At 52.8% G+C, this 14,254-nt stretch overlaps 1 protein-coding gene across 2 annotated transcripts in view; it reads left to right on the plus strand.

The window, feature by feature from the left end:
* Positions 1–1,829: 1,829 nt before the first annotated feature.
* The window catches only part of LOC141221123 (uncharacterized), a 182,757-nt gene continuing 170,332 nt past the window's right edge, over positions 1,830–14,254 (plus strand). For both annotated transcript variants that reach the window (XM_073666472.1, XM_073666474.1), the window contains exon 1: positions 1,830–1,980. In XM_073666472.1, the coding sequence (XP_073522573.1) occupies positions 1,883–1,980 (98 nt within the window). In that variant the 5' untranslated portion in view covers positions 1,830–1,882. The remainder of the gene's footprint in view (positions 1,981–14,254) is intronic.

Genomic DNA, 14,254 nt, shown 5'->3' on the forward strand with positions numbered 1-14,254 from the left:
ACAGGCGAGCAGTGATCGGGGTAAGCGAGGGATCATGGGCGAGCCGAGATCAGGGCAAGCTGAGCCCGGGGCAAGCAGTGATCGGAGCAAGTGGGGGATCATGGGAGAGCAGGGGATCATGGGAGAGCAGGGGATCACGGGCGAACTGAGATCAGAGCAAGCGGGGGATCATGGGATCACGGGCGAGCAGTGATTAGGGCAAGCGAGGGATCATGGGCGAGGTGAGATCGGGGCAAGCGGGGGATCATGGGCGAGCTGAGCCCGGAGCGAGCAGTGATCGGAGCAAGCGGGGGATCACGGGCAAGCTGAGATCGGGGCGAGCAGTGATCGGGGAAAGCGAGGGATCATGGGCGAGCTGAGATCGGGGATCACGGGCGAGCAGTGATCAGGGCAAGCGGGGGATCATGGGCGAGCAGTGATCGCGGGCTCACTGATGAATGGTGTCCAGGGGCGAGCGCGGGATCATGGGCAAGTGGTGATCGGGCGTGTGGGAACCGGATCCCACACGAGCTGTTATCAGGGCGAGTGGGGGATCACTGATGAGTGGTGTCCGGGGACGAGCAGTGAATTCTGGGGCGAGTGGTGATCGGGGCACGTGGGAGAGCAAGACCCAGAGGAGGTGGCCCGGGGCCCGGTGCAGAGGAGGTGGCCCGAGGATCGGCGCAGAGGAGGTGGCCCGGGGATCGGCGCAGAGGAGGTGGCCCGGGGATCGGCGCAGAGGAGGTGGCCCAAGGATCGGCGCAGAGGAGGTGGCCCGGGGATCGGCGCAGAGGAGGTGGCCCGGGGATCGGCGCAGAGGAGGTGGCGCGGGGATCGGCGCAGAGGAGGTGGCCCGGTGCAGAGGAGGTGGCCCGGTGCAGAGGAGGTGGCCCGGTGCAGAGGAGGTGGCCCGGTGCAGGGGAGGTGGCCCGGGGATCGGTGCAGAGGAGGTGGCCCGGGGATCGGCGCAGAGGAGGTGGCCCGGCGCAGAGGAGGTGGCCCGGCGCAGAGGAGGTGGCCCGGTGCAGAGGAGGTGGCCCGGTGCAGGGGAGGTGGCCCGGGGATCGGCGCAGAGGAGGTGGCCCGGGGATCGGCGCAGAGGAGGTGGCCCGGTGCAGAGGAGGTGGCCCGGGGATCGGCGCAGAGGAGGTGGCCCGGGGATCGGCGCAGAGGAGGTGGCCCGGGGATCGGCGCAGAGGAGGTGGCCCGGGGATCGGCGCAGAGGAGGTGGCCCGGGGATCGGCGCAGAGGAGGTGGTCCGGCGCAGAGGAGGTGGTCCGGGGATCGGCGCAGAGGAGGTGGCCCGGGGATCGGCGCAGAGGAGGTGGCCCGGGGATCGGCGCAGAGGAGGTGGCCCGGGGATCGGCGCAGAGGAGGTGGCCCGGGGATCGGCGCAGAGGAGGTGGTCCGGGGATCGGCGCAGAGGAGGTGGCCCGGGGATCGGCGCAGCCTCGCAGTCCGCTCATCTATAGCGCGCTCTCCCCGGGTTTCCTCCCACACTCCACATGTTGGGAAGTAGACTGTTACCCCCGATGGGGACAGTGATGACGTCTGCACAGCACTGCGGAATATGATGGCGACATATAGGCGAGTAACGTAAAATAAATACTGATTGGTGGCTAATATAGGGTTAAAACAAGCAGGAGTGACGTCATCACAACATTACACAGCAGAAGGGAGGACGCTCCGCACACAGAACTACAAGCCCCAGCAATCCCTGCTCCTACTCCTGTCATTCCGCGGTCACAACTCAGACCCCGAGCTCCGCCCCTCTTGTCACATGACCAGCACAGGTCCTTCACCGGTATTGATATTCCTCCGCTGAGCTCCGCCCCCTCCTGTCACATGACCAGCACAGGTCCTTCTTTCGCCACCACACTTCGCCTCCGCTGCGCTCCGCCCCATGTGTGATGTCATCAGGTCCTGCGGCTCTGTACGGAGTGCACTGTACAAACGCTGCGGTCGCTGCTATGTGGAGGTTTCTCGCCCCTTCTGTGCGCAGTAAGCAGATCGCCTTCTTTTCTAGAGTTGTGCACGGAGACTGTACAGACACACAGGACTGGTCTGTCAGCTCTTAAAGGGGTTTTCATTTTAATCCATGGCTGTGTCTGACTGTGTACGGGACATACCACATCTCCTGGGCAGGGAGGAAGCAGAAGAGTATGCAGACAGGACAGTAGGAGAGTATGCAGACGGGACAGCAGGAGAGTATACAGACGGTACAACAGGGGAGTATGCAGACAGGACAGCAGGGGAGTATACAGACGGGACAGCAGGAGAGTATACAGACAGGACAGCAGAAGAGTATCCAGACAGGACAGCAGGGGAGTATACAGACGGGACAGCAGAAGAGTAGCCAGACAGGACAGCAGGGGAGTATCCAGACGGGACAGCAGGGGAGTATGCGGACAGGACAGCAGGGGAGTATGCGGACAGGACAGTAGGAGAGTATGCAGACGGGACAGCAGGAGAGTATGCAGACGGGACAACAGGGGAGTATACAGACAGGACAGCAGAAGAGTATCCAGACAGGACAGCAGGGGAGTATCCAGACGGGACAGCAGGAGAGTATCCAGACGGGACAACAGGGGAGTATCCAGACGGGACAACAGGGGAGTATCCAGACGGGACAACAGGGGAGTATCCAGACGGGACAACAGGGGAGTATCCAGACGGGACAACAGGGGAGTATCCAGACGGGACAACAGGGGAGTATCCAGACGGGACAGCAGGAGAGTATACAGACGGGACAGCAGGAGAGTATACAGACGGGACAGCAGAAGAGTATGCGGAGGGACAGCAGGAGAGTATGCGGAGGGACAGCAGGAGAGTATGCGGAGGGACAGCAGGAGAGTATGCGGAGGGACAGCAGGAGAGTATGCGGAGGGACAGCAGGAGAGTATACAGACGGGACAGCAGGAGAGTATGCGGAGGGACAGCAGGAGAGTATACAGACGGGACAGCAGAAGAGTATGCGGAGGGACAGCAGGAGAGTATGCGGACGGGACAGCAGGAGAGTATACAGACGGGACAGCAGGAGAGTATACAGACGGGACAGCAGGAGAGCATGCCGATATTAAAGCAGAGGATTCATTTTGTGAGGTAAAATATTGTTTAAAAGCAGTCAGGAAAATGTTTTACCTCACAGAAAGAATCTCCTGCAGTAATGTCTGTATAATCTTCTGTGTTCTTCCTGCCCAGGATCCGTGCTATGATCAGACTGTGGTCCAGCAAAGTCAGACACAGCCATGGGTTAAAATGAACTTTTGTTTGTGGGAAAACCCCTTTAAGCTCAGGCCTTCAAGGAATTGTCCACTACTTCCCAATAATGACCTTTCTTCAGATACATGGAATATCAGGTGTGTGGTCTGACTCTGACCCCACAGACAGCTATCAATGGTGCCACACCCGGCCTGCCGCCTCCCCAGGGACTCCACACCCCGCCTGCCGCCTCCCCAGGAACTGTACACCCCGCCTGCCGCCTCCCCAGGAACTGCACACCCCGCCTGCCGCCTCCCCAGGAACTGCACACCCCGCCTGCCGCCTCCCCAGGGACTGCACACCCCGCCTGCCGCCTCCCCAGGGACTGCACACCCCGCCTGCCGCCTCCCCAGGGACTGCACACCCCGCCTGCCGCCTCCCCAGGGACTGCACACCCCGCCTGCCGCCTCCCCAGGGACTGCACACCCCGCCTGCCGCCTCCCCAGGGACTGCACACCCCGCCTGCTGCCTCCCCAGGGACTGCACACCCCGCCTGCCGCCTCCCCAGGGACTGCACACCCCGCCTGCCGCCTCCCCAGGGACTGCACACCCCGCCTGCCACCTCCCCAGGGACTCCACACCCCGCCTGCCGCCTCCATACCCTGCCTGCCGCCTCCCCAGGGACTGCACACCCCGCCTGCCGCCTCCGCAGGGACTGCACACCCCGCCTGCCGCCTCCGCAGGGACTGCACACCACACCTGCCGCCTCCCCAGGGACTGCACACCCCGCCTGCCACTTCCCCAGGGACTGCACACCCCGCCTTCCGCTTCCCCAGGGACTGCACACCCCGCCTGCCTCCTCCCCAGGGACTGCACACCCCGCCTGCCTCCTCCCCAGGGACTGCACACCCCGCCTGCCTCCTCCCCAGGGACTGCACACCCCGCCTGCCTCATCCCCAGGGACTGCACACCCCGCCTGCCGCCTCCCCAGGGACTGCACACCCCGCCTGCCGCCTCCCCAGGGACTGCACACCCCGCCTGCCGCCTCTCCAGGGACTGCACACCCCGCCTGCCGCGTCCCCAGGGACTGCACACCCCACCTGCCGCCTCCCCAGGGACTGCAAACCCGGCATGCCGCCTCCCCAGGGACTGCACACCCCGCCTGCCGCCTCCCCAGGGACTGCACACCCCGCCTGCCGCCTCCCCAGGGACTGCACACCCCTCCTGCCGCCTCCCCAGGGACTGCACACCCCTCCTGCCGCCTCCCCAGGGACTGCACACCCCTCCTGCCGCCTCCCCAGGGACTGCACACCCCTCCTGCCGCCTCCCCAGGTACTGCACACCCCGCCTGCCGCCTCCCCAGGGACTGCACACCCCGCCTGCCGCCTCCCCAGGGACTGCACACCCCGCCTGCCGCCTCCCCAGGGACTGCACACCCCGCCTGCCGCCTCCCCAGGGACTGCACACCCCGCCTGCCGCCTCCCCAGGGACTGCACACCCCGCCTGCCGCCTCCCCAGGGACTGCACACCCGGCCTGCTGCCTCCCCAGGGACTGCACACCCGGCCTGCTGCCTCCCCAGGGACTGCACACCCCGCCTGCTTCCTCCCCAGGGACTGCACACCCCGCCTGCCGCCTCCCCAGGGACTGCACACCCCGCCTGCCGCCTCCCCAGGGACTCCACACCCCGCCTGCCGCCTCCATACCCTGCTTTCCGCCTCCCCAGGGACTGCACACCCTGCCTGCCGCCTCCCCAGGGACTGCACACCACGCCTGCCGCCTCCCCAGGGACTGCACACCCCGCCTGCCGCTTCCACAGGGACTGCACACCCCGCCTGCCGCGTCCCCAGGGACTGCACACCCCACCTGCCGCGTCCCCAGGGACTGCACACCCCACCTGCCGCCTCCCCAGGGACTGCACACCCCGCCTTCCGCCTCCCCAGGGACTGCACACCCCGCCTTCCGCCTCCCCAGGGACTGCACACCCCACCTGCCGCCTCCCCAGGGACTGCACACCCCTCCTGCCGCCTCCCCAGGGACTGCACACCCCGCCTGCCGCCTCCCCAGGGACTGCACACCCCGCCTGCCGCCTCCCCAGGGACTGCACACCCGGCCTGCCGCCTCCCCAGGGACTGCACACCCGGCCTGCCGCCTCCCCAGGGACTGCACACCCGGCCTGCCGCCTCCCCAGGGACTGCACACCCGGCCTGCCGCCTCCCCAGGGACTGCACACCCGGCCTGCCGCCTCCCCAGGGACTGCACACCCCGCCTGCTTCCTCCCCAGGGACTCCACACCCCGCCTGCCGCCTCCATACCCTGCTTGCCACCTCCCCAGGGACTGCACACCCCGCCTGCCGCCTCCCCAGGGACTGCACACCCCGCCTGCCGCCTCCCCAGGGACTGCACACCCCGCCTGCCGCCTCCCCAGGGACTCCACACCCCGCCTGCCGCCTCCATACCCTGCTTTCCGCCTCCCCAGGGACTGCACACCCTGCCTGCCGCCTCCCCAGGGACTGCACACCCTGCCTGCCGCCTCCCCAGGGACTGCACACCCTGCCTGCTACCAGGGCTGTGGAATTGGAGTCGTGGAGTCGGTATAAAATGGACTGACTCCGACACCTAAAATATATGATAAATTGGGTTCAGTAGTTCAATGCAGTTTATGGGGAATATTTTTTCATAAGAATTTGGGAAAGGTCTGAAATGTCCTATAAATGTCTGTCCTATTCCTGATCTCAGGGTCTGGACTTATTGCTGAGATGAATCTGCTACAGTACATTTATCACTTTAAAAGGGTTGTCCGGTACTTTTAAAAATCTGCCAATGTGTTTTAATGATAAATAGAAGCTTCTTTCTAATTACCTCCTGGTGCTGTTTCTGCCTGTGAGCGGCGCTATCGGTGGCCACTCACAGGCAGCACGTGACCCCCACTGACGTCACGTCAAGTGAGGCGTGACTCAGCGTTGGGGTCGGCTGTGGGCGGGGTTACCCCCCGCATCATACCCAGCATCCACCGCGCGCTTTCCCAATGAATGGGGACAGGGAGAGAGCGAGGTTGATGTCAGAGCAGGCTGCAGCCGGGGGTCACATGCTGCCTGTGACAGCACTGGACAACCCCTTTAAACATGAGCCATGTATGAGGGAGTCGGAGTCAGTGTCATGGAAATTGAGGAGTCGGAGGTTTGGCTTACCGACTCCACAGACCCCGCCTTCCACCTCCACACCCCGCCCGCCGCCTCCCTAGGGACTGCACACCCCGCCTGCCACCTCCACACACCGCCCGCCGCCTCCATACCCCGCCTGCCGCCTCTCCGGGGACTCCACACCCCGCCTGCCGCCTCCTCACAGACTGCACACCCCGCCTGCCGCCTCCACACCCCGCCTGTCACCTCAGGGTTAGGGTCACGTCATGACAATATTATGAAAAATTACAGTAAAGGAAGGTACTTAGCACATAGATTGGCCAATATATGTGTGCCCAACAGCCAATGTCAGGACGTCCTTCATTGTTCGGTCCCTTGAATTTTTTAGTTGGATCCTGTTCACACTGCTTTGGATGTTCTGGTCATTTTCGCTATTTGTTTAAGGGATATAGTATAGTTGCAAAAACGCAGGTATCAAGTTTTCCTGTGTATATTGTGCCACAACCCTTATGAAGTTGAATAGGTAATTTTTTTTTCACTGAACTTTAACACCATGCATAAAGAGACAAATGGACAGTGAAAAAAAACGCAGCAAAATGCAAGAAAAACCAAGCAAAACCTGCTTTTTCCAGGCCGTCCCTCCTGACAGCACCATAGGAGGACGTCCTTCTTATCCTTTCAGGGACAGGCAACACATGAGAGGTTAAAAAGCCCATCCCACCTCCACCCTTCAGTGTTTTTCCTGTCCCTGCGAGGATCGTAACCGCGAGAGGAACAGAGAAGATCATAGGCGTTACCTTTTGGAAAGCGGACTCAGGGGGATCGGGTGTCCCAGTTCTCCTTCTCCCTGTCAAGTGGTCTGCGGCCGACACCCCCTAAAAGGGGGTTCCTCAGCCTGAAACGAGTGCAGTGCTGCTCTTGGTTCTGTAAGCCGCTTCCCTCCGGCGGAGGGCTCTCGGCTTCGGCACCTGCTTCCGGTACGCATGGACCATGTGAGAGGCACACTACCGCTGATGTCATCAAGGAGAGCGGAGGTGCGCGGTCAAAATTTTAAAGACACAGTAAGCGTGCGTTCCACAGTGGAATGCATGAGGCGGGGAAGACTTCTGGCCAGGTAGTATATAAATGTTACCTGTGTCTGAAACCCTGCATGCTGTATACTGGGTATGATGGATGAATCTGGCAGAGCAGACGTCCCATCAGAGCAGCCCATGGTGCACATGAGTTGGGGAACATACAGTGGGGGAAATAAGTAGCGGTATTTGATCCCTTGCTGTTTTTGTAAGTTTGCCCACTGACAAAGACATGAACAGTCTATAATTTTAAGGGTAGGTTAATTTTAACATTGAGAGATAGAATATCCCCCCAAAAAATCAAGAAAATCACATTGTATAAATTAGATAAATTTATTTGCATTTTGCAGTGAGAAATAAGTATTTGATCCCCTACAAACCATTATGAGTTCTGGCTCCTACAGACCAGCTAGACGCTCCTAATCAACTCGTTACCTGCATTAAAGACAGCTGTCTTACATAGTCAGCTGTATAAAAGACTCATGTCTACAGACTCAATTAATCAGTCAGACTCTAACCTCTACAACATGGGCAAGACCAAAGAGCTTTCTAAGGATGTCAGGGACAAGATCATAGACCTGCACAAAGCTGGAATGTGCTACAAACCCATAAGTAAGACTCTGGGTGAGAAGGGTACAACTGTTGGTGCAATAGTAAGAAAATGGAAGAAATACAAAATTACTGTCAATCGACATCGATCTGGGGCATCATGCAAAATCTCACCTCGTGGGGTATCCTTGATCATGAGGAAGGTGAGAAATCAGCCTAAAACTACACGGGGGAAACTTATTAATGATCTCAAGGCAGCTGGGACCACATTCACCAAGAAAACCATTGGTAACACATTACGCCTTAAAGGTTTAAAATCCTGCAGTGCCCGCAAGGTCCCCCTGCTCAAGAAGGCACATGTGCAGGCCCGTCTGAAGTTTGCCAATGAACACCTGGATGATTCTGTGAGTTATTAGGAGAAGGTGCTGTGGTCAGATGAGACAAAAATTGAGGTCTTTGGCATTAACTCAACTCGATGTGTTTGGAGGAAGAAGAAGGATGAGTACAACCCTAAGAACATCAGCCCAACCGTGAAGCATTGTGGGGGAAACATTATACTTTGGGGTGCTTTTCTGCAAAGGGGACATGATGACTGCACCGTACTGAAGGGAAGATGGATCGGGTCATGTATCGCGAGATTTTGGTAAACAACCTCCTTCCCTCAGTAAGAGCATTGAAGATGGGTCGTGGCTGGGTCTTTCAGCAAGACAATGACCCAAAACATACAGCCAAGGCAACTAAGCAGTGGCTCAAAAAGAAACACAGTAAGGTCATGGAGTGGCCTAGCCAGTCTCCAGACCTTAATCCCATAGAAAACTTATGAAGGGAGTTGAAGCTCCGAGTTGCCAAGCGACAGCCTCAAAATCTGATTGATTTAGAGATGATCTGCAAAGAGAAGTGGACCAAAACTCCTCCTGACATGTGCGCAACCCTCATCATCAACTACAAAAAACATCTGACTGCTGAGCTGCCAACAAGAGTTTTGCCACCAAGTATTAAGTGTTATTTGCCAGAGGGATCAAATACTTATTTCTCACTGCAAAATGCAAAAAAAATTATGTAATTTATACATTGTGATTTTCTTGATTTTTTTTTTTTTTTTTGGGATATTCTATCTCTCAATGTTAAAAGTAACCTACCCTTAAAATTATAGACTGTTCATGTCTTTGTCAGTGGGCAAACTTACAAAAACAGCAAGGGATATTTCCCCCACTGTTACCTGAAGCCTGGGGGAAACACTGTTTGATAGCTGTACTTCCAAGATCATCAGGGAAGAGCAGCCAACCCTTCTAACCAACATGAGATCCATGATTAGGGAAGAAGGATGGGCATCAATTTCCGGTCTAGTTTCCCCGCAAATCTCTCAACCAGGGCCTCGAGTGTTAAGCCCTAGGTGGGAGATGGAACTAAGTTCTGAGGAAGAACTACAGTCCTTCAGATTGGAACAGGAGGAAGGAGAAGAGATAGTCTCAGATTCTCCGGAAGAAGGAAAAAATATGTCTTTTTTTCATCAGAAAAGACAGATGAACTCCTACGAGCGTGGAGGTGGAGGAAGCTCAGAAATCTCATTCAATACAGGATGAGATATTTAGGGGCCTAAGGTCTTGAAAGAATAGTTTTCCTGTAAACAACCACATTTGTGCCATGACCCTTGAAGAATGGTAGAATGCGGAAAAAAGACTGGTGATACCCCGTGACTTTAGACTCCAGTTACAGTTTCAGCCAGAAGACATAAAATCCTGGGAGGAAATGCCAAAAATTGATGTACCGGTAGCCAAGGTAGCCAGAAAGACGGCAATCCCATTTGAAAATTCTTCAAGCCTCAAAGAGCCCATGGAAAGGAAGGTCGATGGCCTTCTGAAGAGAACCTGGAAGACATCAGCAGCTATAATAAGTAATATAGCTGCGACCTCGGTCCTTAGATCCATTCACTTATGGGTGGATGATTTGGAAGAACGATTGAGGAATAAGACTCCTAGGGGAATTATTTTAAAATCTCTTCCCTTACTTAAGTTAGCTACAGTTTTCATGTCTGATGCGTCTACAGAATCAGTCAGATTTGCCGCCAGAAATAGTGCCCTCTCGAATGCTTCTTGTCGTGCCATTTGGTTAAAAATATGGTCCGGGGATAACCACTCAAAAAACAAGCTTTGCTCTATTCCCTTTTCAGGGTCTAGAGTATTTGGGTCGGTGCTAGACGAGATTCTACAGAGGGCTTCAGACAAGAAGAAAGGGTTTCCTGAGGAAAAGACCAAAAAATATCAGTCTTTTCGTAGATCCCGCCCCTCTCAAAGATCGGATTATTAACTTCTTAACGACCGCCATAACGCATTTTTACGGAGTTCATTAAGGGCACTTAATCCACAGCGCTGTTAAAATGCGTCATTGTGGCACAAGTGAATAGCGCCGCCTGGCAGCGGCGATTCCTGCGGGTGACAGCTGACATCCTGCAGTATCGGCCCCGGCCGGTCTCGATGCTGATCGGGGCCGATTAACCCCTTAAATACTGCTGTCAATCGTGACAGCGGTATTTAAGTGCTTACGAAGGGGTCGCAAGAGAATCGCTGGTCTCGATGGTTACCATGGTACCCTGAGATTATGTGATGATCCCAGGGTACGGTGGCCTGTGAGATCCAGCAATAAGCTGACAGGTCTCATACACTGCAGTACAGAGGTACTTGGTGAAAAAGTTTAAAAATAGTTAAATAAAATATGTAAAAAAGTAAAAAAAAACCACAGAAAATGCACACAAATCACTAAAATCCGTTTTGACGCTCAAAATGCAATGTTTGTGATAAAACAAAAATAAAACGTATACATAATTGGTATCGCCGCTTCCGGAACGACCCGCTCTATAAAACTGTCACGTTACTTAGTCCGTTTGGGGAACACCGTAAAAAATAAAAAACATGCCAAAAATGACTTTTTAATCATACTGACTCACAAAAAAAGTGAATAAAAAGCGATCAAAAAGTCGTATGTAAAAAAAGGCCAAACCGTCCCGCAAAAAACAAGCCATAATATGTCACATGTGACAAAAAAATAAAAAAATTACATCTCTCAGAATGTGACGATACAAAATCAAGTTCTTTTTTGTAAACTGCTGTTTTTAGTCTGTAAAAATAGCAAAGCATAAAAAATATATATATATAAATCTGGTATCGCTGTAATCGTACCGACCCGGTGGACAAATCAGTCTTATCACTTTTACCGCACGGCAAACAGCGCAAAAAATAAAAATAATAACTGAATTGCTGGTTTTTGTGTCTGAAAAATCTGAATAAAAAGCGATCAAAAATTACTATGTGCCACAAAATGGTACCAAAAAAATCTGCAACTCGTCCCTCAAAAAATAAGCCCTCATACAGCTCTGTTCACCAAAAAATAAAAAAGTTCCAGCTCTCAGAATATGGCGACGAAAATAACTACTTTTTATTAAAAAAAGCATTTTTACTGTGTGATAGCAGCAAAACCTAAAAAAAAACATATAAATCTGGTACCGCTGTAATCGCACCGACCCGAAGAATAAATCCGCCTTATGATTTATACCGCATTGTGAACCGCGCAAAAATAAAAATAAGAACTATTCTGGTACTGCTGTCTTTTGCTTCATTCTGCTTCCAAAAAAATCGGAATAAGGCTCAGCTCATGTTTATCCTGCACTCTCCGCTGAGCGCATACGTTGGGGTTTCCATGTAAATTCATCTGCTTCTTTGTGGTGGGTGGTTCTGTTGGGGGTTTCGTCTGAATCGCATTTTTGTGGGATTTACACGGAAACCCGTAGTAAGTGCTCAGCGTAGACTGGCGATCGAGTATTATTCTGGAAGCAATCAAAAATTATGTACCCCAAAATGATACCAAAAAACCCCTAAGTTATCCCACACAAACCCAGCCCCCTCTCAGGTCCATCATCTGTCACTGGGACTATAGGGGGTCCCACGTTACTGGTAGAACAAAGACTCTGGAAAAGCGACATGGCTCCTGCCCCCTCAAATAAAATCCAGTGAATTCTGCGCTCCCAAATCCTCCTTCTGAGTTCCATTGTGCCTAAACCGCAGTAAGCGGCCACATGTTTAGCTTTATTGTAGTGGGGAGAGCACTTAATTTACGGGATGTGTAACCAGGAGAAATGTATGGGGCACTATACTTTATGGGGGCACAATGTATGGGCACTAAACTGGCATATTTGGAATTCTCCAGAATAAAGCCTGGCGTGGATGTTGCATAAGTCACTGCAGCGGTAGATTAATTCATTAAGATGTGTAATTTATACATTGGGGTCACTTTTGGGGTTTTTCTGCTGTTCTGGCACCTTTGGGGCTCCACAAATGTCGCCCACAAACTATTCTACCAAAATCTATGCTCAAAAAGCCAAATAGTGCTCCTTTCTTCTCAGCCCTGACGTGTGGCCTAACAGTAATTTCTGATCACATATGGGGCATCATCGCGTTCGGGAGAAATAGCATAACAAATTATGGGGTCCGTTTTCTTCTATTATCCATTGCAAAAATTACAAATTTGGGGCTAAAACTACATTTTCGTGAAAAAAATGATAAAATCCTTGAGGGGTGTAGTTTCCAAAATGGGGTAACTTGTCGGAGTTTTCCACTGTTTAGGCACATCAGGGGTCAGGGGCTCTCTAAACGTGACATGACACCCGCAGACCATTCCATCAAAGTCTGCCTTCCAAACATCACTCCTTCCTTTCCAAGCAGGGCTGTAGAGTCGGAGTCGTGGAGTCGGAGTCTGTGTCCATTTTGGTGGAGTCGGAGTCGGTATAAAATGGACCGACTCCAACTCCTAAAATATATAATAAATTGGGTACAGTAGTTCAGTGCAGTTTGTGGGGAATATTTTTTTCAAAAGAATTTGGGAAAGTTATGAAATGTCCTATTCCAGATCTAAGGGTGTAGACTTTTAGCTGAGATTAATCTGTGCTACAGTAAATTTATCGCTTAAACATGAGCCATGTATGAGGGAGTCGTGGAGTGAGTCGGTGACATGAAAATTGAGGAGTCGGAGGTTTGGCTTACTGACTCCACAGCCCTGTTTCCAAGCCCTGCCGTGCGTCCAAACAATAGTTTTCCCCTAAATATACTGTGTGTCCGTACTCAGGTGCAATTGCACATCAAATTTTGGGGTCCATTTTCTCCTGTTACCCTTGTAAAAATAAAAAATTGGGGCTACAAGTACATTTTTGTGGAAAAAAATGTGATTTCTTAATTTCACGGCTCTACGTTATAAACTTTCGTGAAGCACCTGGCAGTTCAAGGTGCTCACCACACATCTAGATAAGTTCCCTAAGGGGTCTAGTTTCCAAAATGGGGTCAATTGTGGAGGCTTTTCACTGTTTAGGCACATCAGGGGCTCTCCAAATGCGACATGGTATCCACTAATTATTCAAGCAAATTTTACATTCAAAAAGTTACATGGTGCTCCTTCCCTTTTGAACCCTGCCGTGAGCCCAAAAAGTGTTTTTTCCCCACATACAGGGTATCAGCTTACTCAGGAGGAATTGCACAACAAATGGTAGGAGCCAATTTCTCCTGTTACCCTTATGAAAATGCAAAATTGGGGGCTAAAAAACATTTTTGTGGGAAAAATTAGAAATTGTTTTTTTTACTGCTCAATATTATAAACTTCCATGAAACACCTAGAGGCTCAAGGTGTTCACCACACATCTAGATAAGTTCACTGAGGGGTCTAGTTTCCAAAATCGTGTCGCTTGTGGGGGGTTTCCACTGTTTAGGCACATCAGGGGCTCCCCAAACGTGACATGGCATCCGCTAATTATTTAAGCAAATTTTACATTCAAAAAGTCAAATGGCTCTCCTTCCCTTCCAAGCCCTGCTGTGAGCCCAAACAGTGGTTTTCACTCACATATGGGGTATTGGCGTGCTCAAGAGAAATTGCACAACAAATTTTGTGGTCCATTTGATCTCGTTACCCTTGTGAAAATAAAAAAATGTTGTGAAAAAAACATTTTGTGAAAAAAAGTTAAATGTTCATTTTTTCCTTCCACGTTGCTTCAGTTCCTGTGAAGCACGTGAAGGGTTAATAAACTTCTTGAATGTGGTTTTGAGCACCTTGAGGGGTGCAGTTTTTAGAATGGTGTCACTTTTGGGTTATTTTCTATCATAAAGACCCCTCGAAGTCACTTCAGATGTGATGTGGTCCCTAAAAAAAATGGTTTTGAAAGTTTTGTTGGAAAAATGAGAAATCGCTGGTCAACTTTTAACCCTTATAACTTCCGAACAAAAATAAATTTTGGTTCCAAAACTGTTCTGATGTGAAGTAGACATGTGGGAAAT

This window comes from Phyllobates terribilis, unplaced genomic scaffold (assembly GCF_046119375.1).
Source record: "Phyllobates terribilis strain yellow unplaced genomic scaffold, ASM4611937v1 Scaffold_318__1_contigs__length_2195899, whole genome shotgun sequence".
Classification (NCBI taxonomy): Eukaryota; Metazoa; Chordata; class Amphibia; order Anura; family Dendrobatidae; genus Phyllobates; species Phyllobates terribilis.